The sequence below is a fragment of the Mya arenaria genome, chromosome 14 (assembly GCF_026914265.1).
Source record: "Mya arenaria isolate MELC-2E11 chromosome 14, ASM2691426v1".
Taxonomy (NCBI): Eukaryota; Metazoa; Mollusca; class Bivalvia; order Myida; family Myidae; genus Mya; species Mya arenaria.
This window is the reverse complement of record NC_069135.1, coordinates 44,850,107-44,868,821: the sequence shown is the minus strand read 5'-3', so window position 1 is coordinate 44,868,821 and position 18,715 is coordinate 44,850,107. Positions and strand designations below refer to the sequence as shown.

Here is an 18,715-nt window from a genome sequence, read left to right as displayed (position 1 = left end):
ATAGAATGTTTTGCTTCTAGGGGAGGTAATACATTCAGCTATTAATGCAGTGAGTGGGTTGTTACCTCCCTTTGTTTAAACTTTCTGTAAAAGTTCTCTTATTATTTTAGTCTATATTTGTTGCATGAATAATAATTTCCTATTGACTACATTCATTTAATTCTTTGCATTTTAATTTTATTTTTCTGTAATTGTTTTCGAAGAAAATGATAATAATTAAGCCAGGTATTAATAGAAGTCTTGTTTTTTTTTTTTTTTTTTTTTTTTTTTTTTTTCAAACTGACTTTAACAACCGTAGGGTCGGCGCCTATTCCGTAGGTAGGGTCGGTAACCCGTATCAAATGTATCTTTTTTTAGGCCCAACATAATTATATCACTTTGATATTTTGTCAAATTTCACTCAAAAACATATTTGAAAAAAACAAACTTAAAAATATGTTGTTTATTACAAGTGGAGAGTTGGGTGGAAGATGGATGTTACACGATATTGAAATGGAGGGAGTTTTGTCTGTCTAGCCCTCACTTGGAGAGCCGCTGAAATGGGAGCTACATTATTGTTTAATGGTCAAAAGGTCTGGGAAAATCAGCAGCATTCTGCAAAATCCTCATAATTCTGCAATTATGTTTCTTTTGGTCTTCTTGGAAGAAAACATATGCTTGCACTTGAATGCAACATGTGGAGGATGTTGAATTTCACAATGTGGTTTTTCAGTCTTTCTGTGGAATATTCCTTGAGATCATTTTGATTCAACACTGACCTTGTCATGAGCTTTTACACACATTGAAAGCTGTTACTTTTTCTGAATTTTGACAGACTGAAAAATTAATTTAAAAACATATCAAGTCGTGTTAATGTTGTATTTGATGCTATAATGAAGAATAACCAAGTTCCTGCAATCACTAGCTTAATGTCTTGATTGAGTTTTAAAAGGGTTATACAAAAACAAAACAAAAAAAACACTACTGATCGAAAAAATTCCATCGAGATCATAGAATGCACAAGTGAAACTAGAAGCTAATGGAAGTGCGAAAGAGCGAGGAATAATTGAGTATGGAGACATGCCTGCAATCTATTTCTGAAATGCACATGCCTGGATTATTTCTCTGAAACATAACAAGATAGCATGTTTTATGATCATTCTGCACTATAAGCATATTATTCCAGGCTTTGAAATTCTTCATGGAGCTATCTTCTCAGAAGTTATGTATGAATTGTGTCGTAAAATAAACCAAAACTGTCTGTCTGATTGTACTGAAACTCAGATGTCAAATTGAAATTATGCTTTCTGATACTTGTGAGTAATCTTACAAAATCTGGGTATCAGGGTAAATGGAGTGTTGATTTTATACAAAGATTAAGTTATCAACAGCTTTCATCAAAACAGGGAGTAAAAATTAAGTCATGACAGCGTTGGGAGTTGGTTCCATAACTTTGCTTTGTCTTTGAGTGTCAAAATGTCTGAGAGAGCTGGGGAAAGGAGGAAAGAAAAAAGTGCAGACTATTGGATGGTGGTATGGATGGTTTAGAGTTACTAACACCAGCGGAAAATAGTGTTTAAATGCGATTTTCTAGGAAAGTGTGTGCCAATTATTGAGATGTTTGTTTGTATGTTTGAACTTACAGTTTTGTGTTAGAGACCAGAAATATGTTGGAATTATTGAAGGAATACGGAAGTCTTCCAAGGGTAAGGTCTTGTTGTATGAGTTTACTTCTCTTTGTCAGTATTGTGAGTCACTGTCAGTCTTATATGTGTTTGTAAATGTTTCGTCCCTTTGTTTCATTATAATGACACAGTTGTGCATCTTCTCGCTTTATTTGTCACTTGTCAGAGGTGGTCAAAGTAAAAACTTTTAAAAAAGTATTTTACAGCCTTGTCCTTTTATTTATTGATACAATTTTTTATCAAAATATATATATGATATCAGTGATTTTTTATCCGCATCTTAGTTAAGATAGGTAAATATGTATACCTTCAAGTTGGTGACCTGTGTCCTAATGGAATTAAATACTCGTGTAACATCAAAAATCTTACATCGGTAGGAACAAAACAGTGAGCAACAACGAAGTTAAAAACAAATTGTTTCATATTTATTGTGATTTCAACATTAAGGTTTTGCAATTATACAGAAAACAAACACAAATATGACCATTTTACTTTCCTATTAAGATCTTTATGGAACTGAGCCAAGAAGTCTGTGAAATGCTTTGTTTTCACAATGCCTGTTTATGACGTTTGTCATCAAGGGCAGTATTTCAAGGTATGTCTTGACAAGCTGGAATTGGCAGTATCTAAGCAAGCTCTTACCTATATTTTGGCATCTACAGATCACCAGTGCTCTTTTTACTGTAGATGGTCAAAATTCACAGGCAATCTTTGGTGTTTGCTGATGCATAAGTTAGAATTGATCTGATTAAATTTATTAAATGAAGAGAAATTTTGAAAAAACCTTGATTGTCATTGACCCACACAAAACAAATATTGCCTTGGTGAAATATGAGACTGACTGAAATATACTCTATAAAACTATTTTTGTGTGCATTTGTTAGAAATGATCTAGGTAAAATAAATGAACCGAAAATTTAAAAGAAAACCCTCGAATGTCATTGGGCCACACCTAAGTGGCCATCTTAACATCTACTGTAATTATGCTGTCACGTTATAGCCTCACTCAGAGCAAAATATCCCACAGGCTGTTGTACAAATGATCTTGGGACATTAATTACCTTGGACAAATTTGAAAGGGAGATGCATACCTATTAAAGATTAGAAAATGCTACCAGTGGTTTCATGTCCATGCATTTGTTATTTACAGGTTTCATTCACTGATCAAGTCAATCAAACAAATTCAATCAAATTATTTTATCAGTTAAAAGAGTTCAAATTTTGAAATTCAAAAATATAACATTTTAGTTAACCATTTACTTCTTATGATTCACATTTCCTGAGTCTCTGATCTGGCATAGATGATGATCTTAATGTATGAGGTATTTGATGAAAAATGGAAAGTAGATATTACCTGTATCAGTTATGCAAGCAAACATGCAACCAATTGGCTGTGGGAAATTTCTGACCCTATTTTCCTGCATTTCTGTGTTCTGACTGTCAGAGTAAATTCTTATTTGAAGAGAGTTGGAAGTGTGCTTGTCTGATTGTGTTGCAGTTAGTAGTCGTCATGCTATAGACAATGCCGATGTTATAGACAATGGTAGTGCTTGAGAAAGCAATCAAAATTTAATATTGCAGTAGAAAAGCCATTACCTGAGAAAGTACTTAAACTTCTCCTGAGAATTAACTCACACTTTTGCCTGAAATAGATGTCAAACATTTGCTGAAGGAAGAATACAGCTATTGCCTGAAAGAAATAGTCAAACTATTGCCTGTGGACTTAGCCATACTATTGCCTGTGGAAGTTATAAGTAGTACTATTGCCCGAGGAAGTATCTAAGTTTAATTATTACCATCAGAAGTAAAATTATTCCCTCAGGATGTACTCCAACTATTGCCTGAATAAGTAGTTCAACCATTGCATTGCCCAAGGATGTAGTTTATCTTTTGCCTGAGGAAGTAATAAACTATTGCCTAAGGAATTAGTCAAACCATTGCTTGATGAAGTAAGTACAAATATTGCCTGAGGAAGCAGTAAAACTATTGCCCAAGAAAGTAGTTAATCTATTCTTTGCCTTAGGAACTAGTCAAAACTGTTGTCATTGGAAGCAGTTAAACTATTGTAAGAACATGAAGTCAAAAATTGCCTGAGGAAGAAGTTAAATACTAGTATAAAAGAAAAAGTAAACTATTGTCATTTGAAGTAGTTTAATTATTAATAGAGAAAGAAGTCAAACTATTGTGGTTGGAATTAGTTTAACTATTGCTAGAGAAAGAAGAACAAAACTGCTGCCTCAGGAAATTATCAGACTATTGCCCAAGAGTCAAACTATTGCCTGAGAATGTAGTGAAATTAAAGCAAAAGGAAGTAGTAAAACTTTTGCCTGGGGAATAATAAAACTATTGCCTTATAAAGAAGAAGCATAACTATTACCTGTGGCATACTTTTGCCTAAAGAAACTATCAAACTATTACCTAAGGTTATAGTTTAACTATTGCCTGAGGAAGAAGTCAAACCATTGCATAAGGAAGTAGTATAACTATTGCCTGAGGCATGCTTTTGCCTGAGGAAATATTTAAACTATTGCCTGAGGTAACTAACAAAACTATTACCTAAGGTTATAGTTTAACTATTGCCTGAGGAAGAAGTCAAACCATTGCATAAGAAAGTAGTATAACTATTGCCTGAGGCATACTTTTGCCTGAGGAAATAATCAAACTATTGCCTGAAGTTTTAGTTAAAAACTATTGTCTGAGGAAGTAGTCAACTATAACTTGTGTAGTAGTCAATGAATTTACAGGTGAGAATTTAACTAATTGAGATAAAAGAACATAAATGACATAAACTAACAGAAGTATTCAAGATATGCATTACAACTGTGTTAGTGGTGTTCCTTTAAGTGAGAGTGTCATTGTTTGACAGTGATGCTGGGCCTTTATCGCAGCATGCAGTATGTATGTAACTCAGGGTATGACAAACATGTGAGACATGAAGATATGTAGATTGTTGTCTGTCCTGGCTGATTCAGCAAGCTATGGGATATAAAACATGGAGTAGGGGAACAGCTGCTGTGCTTGGAAAATGCTTATTCTTGAATGTGCTTTGTATATTATGAAAGAGAAAGTATTGTATTGGGATTATAATGCATTGATTTACCCATACTTGTGGTCAATGGATTGTTTTCATGTTCTGTGAAGTATGTAATATCATGAATTGGAAAAAGTGGTTCTTGGAAATGTTCTGTATGTTAATCGAAATGGCTGGAGAGAGTGCTAGACCTTATATACATATCGTTTGAATTTGACAGTATGATGACATTGTGGTGTGGCAATTTGGTATTTTCAGTTGACAAGAGTGTTTTATGAACATAAAATGAAAATAGTGTCCTGAAATAGGCTTACATCAAAACAATCCAAAACATGATGTGCTGTATTATTTAGGTTATAGAATTATTCTCTTTATAGTCCAGTATGAAATTGCATTAGATTACAGGGAGGTGTACACTGCTTTGAGGATGAAATAAGGAGAGTTAGTTGAATGGCTACCAATTTGATGGGAACAAAAGGCATTTATTGTATGAAAATGTCACCCTCAAACCATGTTGGACAGGCCAGCTCAGGCGGTTTTTGTGTGTAATTCGTATAGTGGACATTAATTTGGTAAAAGTTGAACATTTTAGCAGATTTTGGACTTAGTGACATGAAACATTTAGTTAAGGATTCTTGAAAATAATGTATACTATACTGCAAGGTGTTAATTTAATATTTCAATAGCTACTCAATGCATTTGAAATGATATAGGAATGCATTATGTCAATTTGTTTTGAAAAAGAAAAAAAGATGTTAATAGCTTTAGAGTTGATTGTACATTCAGTTTCAAGTGACACTATGCCACAAGCGAGAATATTTTAGAATACAAAAGAGCATGGCAAGCAGATTCTTTTCTCAGATGATCAAGGGACACTACTCCACAAGTATTATAGACAGAGTTATCAACTTTGTGTGAACTTATAATATCAAGGGACACTACTCCACAAGTATTTTAGGCAGAGTTATCAACTTTGTGTGAACTTACAATAACAAGGGACACTACTCCACAAGTATTTTAGACAGAGTAATCAACTTTGTGTGAACTTACAATATCAAGGGACACTACTCCACAAGTATTTTAGGCAGAGTTATCAACTTTGTGTGAACTTATAATTATTTTAGACAGAGTTTGTGTGAACTTAAAATATCAAGGCACACTACCCCACAAGTATTTTAGACAGAGTTATCAACTTTGTGTGAACTTATAATATCAAGGGTCACTACTCCACAAGTATTTTTAGACAGAGTTATCAACTTTGTGTGAACTTATAATATCAAGGGACACTACTCCACAAGTATTTTAGACAGAGTTATCAACTTTGTGTGAACTAATGATATCAAGGGTCACTTCTCCACAAGTATTTTAGACAGAGTAATTATCAAGTAATTTCAGACAGAGTTATCAACTTTGTGTGAACTTATAATATCAAGGGACACTACTCCACAAGTATTTTAGACAGAGTTATCAACTTTGTGTGAACTTATAATATGAAGGGACACTTATTATATAAATCCACAAGTATTTTAGACAGAGTTATCAACTTTGTGTGAACTTATAATATCAAGTTCACACAAAGTTGATAACTCTGTGTAAATACTTGTGGGGTAGTGTCCCTTGATCATCTGAGAAAAGAACCTGCTTGCCATGCTCTTGTATTCTGAAATATTCTCTCTTGCACATTGTTTGAACTGAAAAACTTAAACATATTTCAAGAGGATTAGATTACTGTTTTCATATTACCAAAGAAAGGCAGAGAAATATCCATTGATAACATCAATTTATGATTGTCATTAAAATACAGAAATTGAATGGAAATGATAATGTTAAACTCCACAAGATAGTATTTAAATGTTTAAAATAAAAATGTTATATAATTATTTAAATAACTATTATTATCCAAAAAGATTGCAGGTTATATAACAGAACAGGAATAGGTGTATTATTTGATATCCAGAATGTGGAAGTCGAATTGCATTGACTTTGAACATAAACAATTTAAAGAAATGAAATTACACACTTGAGGCTAATTATGTTTTCAATTTTAAATTGGTTAAAGGCTATGTATTTAAATACATAATAAAAATTAAAATAATTGTTGAGGTGAACGGGCAAAGTTCATCAGATAAATGGATAAATTTGAAAGTTTTTATACTAAAATATTATACTTGAACCCATGAAGTCGATTTTACTCCAGTAGTATATAATATGGACAGGTTAATTAATATTCAGGCTTGTATGAAATTCTAGATGTTTGGAAGGACAATGTAAAAATATATTCATCATACTATTTATGTAGTACATGTGATAAATATTAATATTTCTTGAATATCAAGTGAAACAACATTTTTGTGGATGAATTAAAAAGTATAGGAGTGTCCGCTTTGTGGTTTATATGTAGTGTGTCAACAAGAGTGAAAGGTGGATGTAACCCTGGATTTAATTTTGATGTGTATGTTTATATATGTTAGATATGTATGGATTTAAGTGTAATATGTGTATGGATTTGAGTGTAATATGTGTCTGGATTTAAGTTAAGATGGGCTCCAAGCCGAAGCTGTTGGTACGCCGTCTCAGTCAGATTTGGGTAAGATGGCTTATCAGCTATAAAAAATAATATTAAAAAATACTCAAGATTCATTAAATTTTAACAATGTTTTATACATTGATATATATATTATATATATAATATATATATTAGCTAAGTGAGAATTTTTGAAGAGATTGAACTTTATTTAAATGTTGAGGTTGAAACCCTATGTTTAAAATAGACACAGTCTAGCAAAAAAACAAGCAAGCTTTCTCTGATTTTTGAACCTGAACCATGCTTAAGTACCCTTAGCTTTATCACTTAGACAAGAATCTGGTGAATTAATTCATATAATCACTCAGTTTTTTTACACCATTTTCAATATGCACTGCATGAGTCTTAAAATGGCATTGCACATTTTTATGATATATAAGGTATAATGGAAATATAAAGAAAATAAATTGGTTCATGTAGCATTGATACAACATAGTTTTATTTCATCATCAGCAGCCGTTATGAAAACGTAAGGTAGGAGCTTGTTTGTATTCATTTTGCTTTTGGTAAAATATCATCTGTGTCATATGACGTTGCCTTGTTTGATGTCAGAGAATGTAGTCTATCAAGTCTTACCATCTGTCACACTATATAGGATTGAATTTCCTTATCCTAGCTTGTATTGATGTATGTTACTACTAATGTTTACTGTTTAAACCTCGACTATTTGAGAGATAAATGTTAATGTATGTGATACAGAGAGGCACTTCCTCCGAGCTTGTGACAATTTCCAGAATAAAGTCATCTTTTGCTATTTCTTGCGTTATTTAAGAAATGGTATATTTCTCTCATGGACATCTTTTTTATTCCACTATAATATATTGTAATGGTTTTCTCCAAAGGCAAAATTATGAATATGTCTTCTATATATACATATATATTAGGTTTGTTGACTTGCTGCAAGTCTGGACTTATTGGAAAATTCTATCTCTGCTATGTCACATTGACGGGAAAAGGTAGACATGTTCCTGGAATTGTGCATTTTCCTTGGGCTTTGCATGTAGTTTAATAGCTGGATTGTGATAACAGCTATGAGCTCATATGAATCCTGGCTATGAGTCTGTTTTCTGTATTCCATTTTGAGAGGCCAAAAGAATATTCCCCACGTGGGGCTCAAACCTATGTCCTTATGGGTGGGAGGCCGCAGAACCATAACCATTGTAACCCACAGGTACATGTCTGTTTCTTGCCTTTGATGTACCCTTTTTACATTATAATTAACATGATGCTGGTTTTTATACCACCATTCAATTGCCCAATAAATGGAATACATGAGTTGTCAGTAAGTAATAGTACATAATTGAATAATCCGTAGGATTACTTGGACCACCTCTGACAAATAATCAATGACAAGTGATGTCCCACTCATGTCATGCGATCAAGCAAGACAAATGTCGATCGCATGTCAAGCGACCAAACAGGATGAATTTCCAACTCATGTCAAGCGACCAAGCAGGACAAATGTCCCACTCATGTCAAGCCACAAGGCAGGACAAATGTCTGACTCACGTCAAGCGACCAAGCAGGACAAATGTCTGACTCACGTCAAGTTACCAAGCAGGACAAATGTCTGACTCACGTCAAGCGACCAAGCAGGACAAATGTCCCACTCACGTCAAGCGACCAAGCAGGACAAATGTCCCACTCACGTCAAGCGACCAAGCAGGACAAATGTCCCACTCATGTCAAGCGAGCAGGACAAATGTCCCACTCACGTCAAGCAGGCAAGCAGGACAAATGTCTGACTCACGTCAAGTGAGCAAGCAGGACAAATGTCCGACTCACGTTAAGCGAGCAAGCAGGACAAATGTCCGACTCACGTCAAGCGACCAAGCAGGACAAATGTCGGACTTACGTCGGACGACTAAGCAGGACAAATGTCCGACTCACGTCAAGCCACCAGGCTGGACAAATGTCGGACTCACGTCAAGTCACCAGGTAGGACAAATGTCAGACTCACGTCAAGTCACCAGGTAGGACAAATGTCAGACTCACGTCAAGCCACCAGGCAGGACAAATGTCGGACTCACGTCAAGCCACCAGGCAGGACAAATGTCGGACTCACGTCAAGCCACCAGGCAGGACAAATGTCGGACTCACGTCAAGCCACCAGGCAGGACAAATGTCAGACTCACGTCAAGCCACCAGGTAGGACAAATGTCAAACTCACGTCAAGCCACCAGGCAGGACCAATGTCTGACTCACGTCAAGCGAGCAAGCAGGACAAATGTCTGACTCACGTCAAGCGAGCAAGCAGGACAAATGTCTGACTCACGTCAAGCGAGCAAGCAGGACAAATGTCGGACTCACGTCAAGCGAGCAAGCAGGACAAATGTCGGACTCACGTCAAGCGAGCAAGCAGGACAAATTCCCACTCATGTCAAGCCACCAAGCAGGACAAATCTCCCACTCACGTCAAGCGAGCAAGCAGGACAAATGTCTGACTCACGTCAAGCGAGCAAGCAGGACAAATGTCGGACTCACGTCAAGCGAGCAAGCAGGACAAATGTCGGACACACGTCAAGCGAGCAAGCAGGACAAATTCCCACTCATGTCAAGCCACCAAGCAGGACAAATCTCCCACTCACGTCAAGCGAGCAAGCAGGACAAATCTCCCACTCACGTCAAGCGAGCAAGCAGGACAAATCTCCCACTCATGTCAAGCGAGCAAGCAGGACAAATGTCGGACTCATGTCAAGCGAGCAAGCAGGACAAATGTCGGACTCAGGCCAAGGGAGCAAGCAGGACAAATTCCCACTCATGTCAAGCCACCAAGAAGGACAAATCTCACTCACGTCAAGCGAGCAAGCAGGACAAATGTCCCACTCACATCAAGCCACCAAGCAGGACAAACCTCCCACTCAACATCAAGCCACCAAGCAGGACAGATGTCCCATTCACGTCATGTTAATTCCTTCGTCAGACTGACTCTGCTCAATGCCTGATGGTTTACCGGGTAAAATTCTCCTTATGTAACACCAGACTGGCCCCACCCCATCATGTTCAATAAAAAGCCTTCTTATATCTCGAGATACAATGTCTGTGTTACAAAAAAAAAACATCATGAAAATGGTGTTATTTCTCCCAGCAAAAGTGGGATAATATGATAAGTGATAAAGAGCACCTCATTATAAACCATGCTTTTAGAAAACTGTAAGGCAAACTAACGCTGTTTAGGTTCAGATAAAATTGTACAAATGACTACCAATTATTTGGGACTCTCATGATTTTCATGTCAGGGTGGGATAGATCATGAACAAGATGGTTTTAACTCCTAACAATGCCATCCTGAAGATATTAGGTGGATTAGATGGCTGAAATAGCTTTTTGACATGAAATGAAGATTGTTTTCAGCTGAAAATAGATTGTTTCTCTTAGTTTTCATGTTATGCAATGGTATAATAACCTTGTGAAGAAAATACTTCAGATAAATATTTCATATGGTAAAAAGTAGTCAACAATGTATTATCATCACTAATATTACTGTTACATTCAAGGTCGTTATAATGTACCTTGTCATGCAGCAACGGCCATTATAATGAATGATTTATTGCAACATTTACTTATTTGCAATTTTCGGCCAGACAGTGGCGGAAAATGAGATTTCTGGCTATTGGAATTGCTTCTGAAATTACTTCACATTCTTCAAAATGTATGTATTTGATTTGTTTTGATTGAGTTACTCACTCTTATTCAATTTTTTACTTGATTATTAAATAAATAGACACCACAAGTGTTTTCTTTAACATTGTTTTGGTAATGTTTCTATATATCTTTTAAGACTTTAAAGCAAAATATTGACCTTTATAAAGTTCTCCAATCATAACTTGAAATTTATAAGAATGAAAATTGATCTTTGACCACAAAAGTAATGGTTTGTTCTTATATATTGGAGAAAAGTCTATAACGGGGGCACTTATCAATTATGAAATAAAATGACAGCCATACATGTTTCTTAATGAAGCATACAAATACATACAAGCCTTAGCAGTCATCTATGACTATTTACTACTGTTTACGCTCAGTACAAAATGTAGATGAAATGTTTTTAAACAGCCTTAAGGTTGGAATGCCGATTTTCATCGGGATTACTAACTTGGTTATGAATTTGGATTGTGAATCAGTTCAAGTATACTATTGTTGTGCTTTGTAAATTTTGTTGCGAAAAATTCATATACATTAATCGGAATTGCTTTAAAATGATGGAACTTAGTGAAAATGGTCTGGACTTGATTGAGGTAAACATTATAATAATGTTTTTTGTTATTTTTTTACAATAGTATGACCTAATTTAAAGCCTTGTAATACCTTATATTACACCAAATTGCATAATGTCGAGCCAAATAACATAAAACAATGGAAACTGGATGGGACAGGCCCTGAGTTATATAGCCTGGCACTTATAGGATCAAGGCTAGACAGAAAGGGTTCAAGATATTTCAATAAAACTTGGTCAACATGATTGCACTGAGGCCTGAGGAAATATGCACATGCATAGCAAGGCCCATATTGCTTGCTTTGATAGATATACAGGTTTTTTTTTATTGCCCCTCTAATACTAAATGATTGAAGCAAAAAAACAGATGTGCAATTGGTTGTTTTCTCTGTGACACTCTTGTTTTATTACTAATATTATTATCTATGTTTTATATAAAATTTCTCAACTGATTTTCACAGTTTGTTGGATGATATCACATACTTATATTTCTCTTGCATAACCAGGTTCCTTGTTTCTACCTTACATAAGTACATTTGACAGCTTCTGTAGTCTCTCTTCTGTAGTCTCTCTGTCTGCTCCAATGTTTTTGTATGTCTTCTCATAGATCGTAAATGTTGGATTAAGTCACCATCATCATCTTTATGAGAATGGCCATTACAAGAGTTAAATTACTATTTGGGTAATTTGATCTGCAGTTTTAAATAAACATTTGTATCAAATGAAAATTTGGTTTTCAACTAGGAAGTTTGTATTTCAGGATTAACATGAAGAGTATGTGAAATATTTTATCTGAATATGTGAAGCTTGTGCATTTTGACATAAAAGCTCTTCATCAAGTTATTTGTCGGACCAGATGGGTCTTCATTCACTATTTGACTGACCAAATGGGTATACACTACATCAAACAATTTGGCGGGCAAAATGCTTCTACATCACACTATTTATCAGGCAAAATTATTTTGTTCAGCATCACACTATTTTTTAAATCAAATTGTTCTACATCACACTTTTTGTCATACCAAATGATTTTACCTCAAACTATTTTTCAGACCATATACATCTACCTCAAACTTTTGGTCAAAGCAAATGCGTCTACATCACTATTTGTCAGACCAAATGCTTCTACCTCAAACTTATGATTTTTTTAATCAAATGCTTTTACCTCAAACTATTTTTTTAAACCAAATATTTCTAACTCACACAATTTGTCAGAGCAAAAAAAATCTGCCTCAAACGAGATGCTTCTACCTCACACTATTTGTCAGACCAAATGCTTCTACCTCACACTATTTGTCAGACCAAATGCTTCTACCTTAAACCAAATGCTTCTACCTTGCACTAATTGTCAGACCAAATGCTACTTCCTCAAACTAAATGCTTCTTCCTCACTTTGTCAGATGAAATTGGTCAACATAAAACTATAAAGCTCGTGAATTTGACAATTTGGTACTGTGTGAGTATATGAATGCTTTGCCATGCATGATTTCATGTGTGTTTGTCTGGTGGCACTATTTATTATCATTGTATTTCTTGTCTATTTTCAGATGACAGAGGGGAGAAAATGTCAGATCCTGTTACCCGATGAGCGCCGTCTTGACTTCCTGATACAGGTTAGCTGACTCTTTTATCCTTTTCTTAGTTTTAGGAATTCAGAAGATATTTATGTCAACAATGCTGGACACACATAATTATTTCGAAAAAAATTGTTATAATTTCAAATGTCCAAAAGGTATATATAGAAATTCTGCAGCTTTGCACAATTTTCACAGTGAAAAATCGAAAAATCTGTCAATATTTACTCAAATTCTATTTAGCACTTTTATCAATATTTTGATTTGTCTTGACTTGACAAAGGCAATTAATTTGCAGTTTAAAACACAATATTTCCTGAAGTAGCAAGAGAAACTATTCTTAAGATTTAAAGGTACCTTGCTATTATTTTGATTTTAGCTCCTCTGTTTTTATTTATGAAAAATGTGGTGTAATCATAGCCCTAAAATCGTTCGGGGCAGGCAAAAACTTAACATTCGCTTTGACTTGTAAACTGGTCAAGATATTTTAATGAAGCTTTAAATGAAGCTTCCTACAGAACAAACACAATCTTGTACAATTTAAAAAAACAACAGACAAGTATCAGCATTCATTTTGCGGTACTGTTGTAAGTGTTTATACTCATGTTACTGCCGATGGGAGAAGCCAGATTAAGAAAGTGTCTGACAAAAACAACCACCAAATTTTTCTTTCCAGTCATTAATTGGTTATATTGAGTGGGTTATTTTGGGGTTCTTACATGCACGCTGGCTTTAAAGATATTTAAGCCAGACATTACCAATTTGAGAAATTCATCTGGAGTATCTTTTTGGTTTGGTTTCAAGATTTTTGTACATTTTCAGCCTATCAAGTTTAAAGTTTGCAGTGTAAGCTTACTAATGTACTTGGGCTTCTTATGAAAAAGTAAGGATTGCAAAAATCTGTTCTTCCCTAATGAATATAATTCTACCTGACCTAAAAAATGTGTTTAAACCTTAAAAATGCATTTGTAAAAAAGCATCAGTAGACTAATTTTACAATCATATTTTCCCAACAATTCATAAATCTTGCTTGCCTTGACTTACCTAAATCAACATTATTTTTGGAATTTATTACTTTTCATGCAAAGCTATAGAAACTGTTACAATAATAAGACAATTTCTACAAGTCATTATGCAAACACAATGAATTATTATAATAACCACCACATTATTGTATTTGCCTGTCTAAACTTCTCTTTTTGTGGTATTTATGTTCCAGAAAAGTTATGAGGTTGTTATATTTTCTACCATTATATTGTTTACCTAGGCTCTTTGTTGTATCTAAACATAGCAGGTCAAGAAAATGAAGGAAAACACTTCTTGTTAATTGAATATTATCATTATGCCTACCAATATGTTCTGGAATGCTTGCCAGTGAAATATATTTTAAGGGGGCTAACTCTTGTAAGCTTAAACTATAGATGTCACAATGGAAATATTCTAGCATGATTTACTTCCCTTTTAAAAGATGAGCAATCTTGTATGATGCAATAAATTTATCAGTGTACTTATTTATCAATAAGATTAAAGATTTGAAATGAAAGGAAATGAAAAAAGTTATAGCAAAGTTATAGCAAAAATTGTTTTAAAGAAAGATGCGAAAACATTTAAAAACATAGTTTCATAACAATACTAATGCTTTTGATTTCAAAACTTTTTTTATAAAATGTTTTGTGTGATAACTTTTGTAAGAATTATTTATATTTATTTACAGCCCAAACTGCTGACATACGAGCTGCTTGATATTGTATCATCACATTTCAAACTTAAAGAAAAAGAATACTTCGGACTTGCATTCCAAGATGAAACGTAAGTTTGACATAGGATTTAAGATATTTTTATACAGGTGCAAAGTGTTGTGTTCAGGGGAATATAGATATTGTACATTAGCTTTGAATAGTTCATATAACTCTGTTTATCATTGTTAAGTACCACAGAGAGTTGCTTCCCTTTGCTCAAAAGAGTGAAGGATTCATATTGATGTTTTGTGGATGAGAGTGAGTCTTGTCTAGTGTTATATACTGGTGTATATATATATATATATACCATGAGGCTGTGGGTTTGATCACTTACAGGGGAAATTTCTCATGTCCTCTTGAAATGGACACATAGCGCTATATATATATTCAATGTAGTTCTTATACTTACCCTTAGATTTGCCTCAGTGATTCCATTCAGTCCATTGGCCAGTTAATTTTACTGTCCAATCAAAGCACACAGATGATATTCTACTCTGAAAATTAAGTCCAGTCTAAGGTGATCATTGAATACGGCCCCTGTACTGGTTTCTACCGAGCAGACGGACGAGCAGACAGACGTTGGAGTGAGTCTATGAGTTTCAGTTTTAGTCACAATCAAATGAAAAGAAATAAATATAAACATGTCTATTCTGAAAAGATTTCCAATTTAGTTCTCTTGTTACTGCCATGTCAGAAAATTATTAAAGGAGAATAGAAAAAAATAAAATGTTTCAGTTTTGTGAGATACAGAAATTGTAAAGTATCTCTTGTCAAATTAAACCTACAAAAGAGAGTCATTTATTTGACGATAGGAGGATTGTTTCTAGACATGTGTTGTTGAGGGCTATAGTTGTATCAATATATTAGCGTATTAATTAAGAATGAATTAAAAAAAATTGTTGACGTATACAAACATCGCTGAATTTGATAAAAATGACTGCATTTGTTCGACACTTCTAATCACACTTGTTCTAAAAATGTCTAAATGGGATTAGCTTACATTTTGATTAAGTTTTGTAAAGTTCAAGGTTTCGCAGATTTGGGATCAGAGCAGATGTTGCTCACTTTTTTTCTACCAAGATGTAACTCTGTTGGATGAGATTGAAGTTTGATATAAAGATACAAATCTGATAAAATAACCTTTTTATAGCAAAAATATCGGTCTGAGAGAGATGCCCCCTTCAATGTTTGCAATTTGTTCTGATGTAGAAATGATTTGGAGATAAGTATAAAGTTAAGTAAGCTATTTTATTAAAAAAGGCTGAATACTCTGCTTTAGATTTTTGCCTGATTATTATATTAAATGCACAGTTTTTCTATGAAAATGACTTAACTTTTTATATAAATGATATTGCTCATTGTAGCTACAATGCAAAAACATGAATATATGACTCATAAGTTTTTAAACTATTTCAATGGAACTTGAATCACATGTTTAAAATGGCAATATGCATATTTATTGCAAGTCATATAACTTTGACTTAATTATTTCTTGAACTATGCCACTTGATGGACTGAATTAACAACAGCAACATCTTAAGGTACTTTAGTATCAAGAAGTGTTGTTTTGATGATCAATTCTAATGAAACAGTCAATACAGGCAACTATCGTTAATTATTTTGTTCATTATAGATTATGATATATTTTCATAACCTTATATCATTTTGTCATCATATCTCTCCTACCGAAACAGAAGGGTTCCTTCCCCTTCCTCCCTGCCAAAATAAATCCTCCCTTCCAGTTCTTAATCGATCATTGATCAGTTTTCCATCTCTGATAATCAATTGTTAAATCTGGTCCGATTTTCAACACTTTTATCAATGGCGAAATATATTTCTGAAATTCGTTGAATGAGTACTAAAAGGTGATAATGAATGAACCATCAATCATGTTTGTTATGGACGGCACAGCTCTGACAGAAACCAGACACTCAAGCTTGTTTTATGAAATTACCTGTATCATATAAAAACCATAGAGAACATATGAACATGGAATATATATAGAAAACACACATATGAACTCGCTGAACTGGGCTGTATGTCCATTTTAACGGATGATATATGTGTGGCATGTTATTATTTTTGCCCTGGTTTTATGGTCATTCCTCTCGACTGGTTTTTGCCCACAGGAGCATATACCAGAGAAAGATATAGCTGACTTGTAGTTGTTTAAATGATTGGCAGTTCGTTATAAAGTGTTTCCCTTATGTCAAAATAAAAAAGGAAGATGTTTCTTTACACATGGAGAAAGAATAATCAAAATCCTGAAATATTTATTTGTAAACACTAGTACACTTTTGAAGAAATTGCTGAAAAGCAGTATATATATATATATATATATCTACATTGGCTTGAGGGTCAAGTTATTTTATACAGGACTATCATTCATAAGTGGTTTTTAAGAAGCAGCAACTGTTTGAACTCTCTTTAATTGCTTACAATTTAGCTCATTGTTTTTGTTTAAAGAAAAAAATCAAGTTGTTTTCACAGACTTGGTCTGTTGGTGGCATCTTCAGTGTGCTAAAATGCCATCAAACTTGGCCCTTACTAAACAAATCAAGATACTATTTAAAACATGTTAAAACTAAATAGATATATATTTAAGTTGTGTTAAATTATTGTTTTCATCTTTTTTCAGGGGCCATTACAACTGGTTACAGCAGGAAAAGAAAATCCTGGACCATGATCTGCCTCGCAAACAGGGCACCAACCTAGTCATTGCATTCCTTGTCAGGTATTACCTCCCTTTAAATACTCTTGTACCAACCTAGTTATTGCATTCCTTGTCAGGTATTACCTCCCTTTAAATACTCTTGTACCAACCTAGTCATTGCGTTCCTTGTCAGGTATTACCTCCCTTAAATTACTCCTGCACACACCTAGTCAATACATTCCTTGGAGATGTTCTTGCACCAGCCTAGTCATTGCATTCCTTGTCAGGTATTACCTCCATTGAAGTGTTCTTGCACCAGCCTAGTCACTGCATTCCTTGTCGGGTATTACCTCCATTGAGGTGTTCTTGCACCAGCCTAGTCACTGCATTCCTTGTCAGGTATTACCTCCATTGAAGTGTTCTTGCACCAGCCTAGTCACTGCATTCCTTGTCAGGTATTACCTCTGTTGAGGTGTTCTTGCACCAGCCTAGTCATTGCATTCCTTGTCAGGTATTACCTCCATTGAGGTGTTCTTGCACCAGCCTAGTCATTAAATTCTTTGTCAGGAATTATCAGCCTTTTGCCTTGCCTTAACCTCGTAAAACATATATTGCCTCTCGTGAATTCCTAGTTCTGACAGAGCCATTGCATTTCTTGTCAGATATTACACTCCTTCCAGCATGGCATTAACCTCTAAGACACAATATTGCCTTTTCTGATAGAACCATTGCTTTTCTTGTCAGCTATTACATCACTATTAGCATTACTCAAACCTTTAGACAAACGTTCGCCTTCCTTGAACTTCTGTATGTGACAGCTATAAAGACTTGCACATTTCTGCTGTGGCATCATGCCTTACTTTCAGCACTTCTGAAGAACAATTTCATGTATATTGCAGTGCCTATTTAAAGGCATAGACTATCCATATGTCCCGTGGGAATTTGCAGGGGCATTGAAATATCAGCACAACAGGAATAGTCCAAAAGGCTTTTACAGCAAGGTGTCAGTTGTCAGGCGCTTAGGAATTAATATCTACCTCACAAATTTGTTGTCAGACAGGGAAAGGGGAAAATGCTTTGACATCAGTGTGATATGGCTTCCCGCTACTTACATTAGTTCTTACATTACTTGTTTGAAGTTTTAAATAAGAATCTACCAAGTTTGAGCTATAAAATTAATGTATTCATGATAATCAGTAAGTTAAACAACTATTCAAATGCTGTTGCCAAAATGATTAAGCAGTGTGTTTGTGT

At 34.5% G+C, this 18,715-nt stretch overlaps 1 protein-coding gene across 8 annotated transcripts in view; it reads left to right on the top strand.

Annotated features, from left to right (window-relative positions):
• Positions 1-18,715, top strand: part of LOC128218273 (FERM domain-containing protein 4A-like) — a 101,792-nt gene that overhangs the window by 27,733 nt on the left and 55,344 nt on the right. For 5 of the 8 annotated variants that reach the window (XM_052925904.1, XM_052925897.1, XM_052925896.1 and 2 more), the window contains 3 exons: positions 13,043-13,108; positions 14,784-14,878; positions 17,447-17,542. In XM_052925904.1, the coding sequence (XP_052781864.1) occupies positions 13,043-13,108; positions 14,784-14,878; positions 17,447-17,542 (257 nt within the window). Of the gene's footprint in view, positions 1-1,448; positions 1,686-6,967; positions 7,283-11,311; positions 11,518-13,042; positions 13,109-14,783; positions 14,879-17,446; positions 17,543-18,715 lie in introns of those variants that run through there. The other 3 variants (XM_052925901.1, XM_052925900.1, XM_052925903.1) reach the window with 3 other exon arrangements.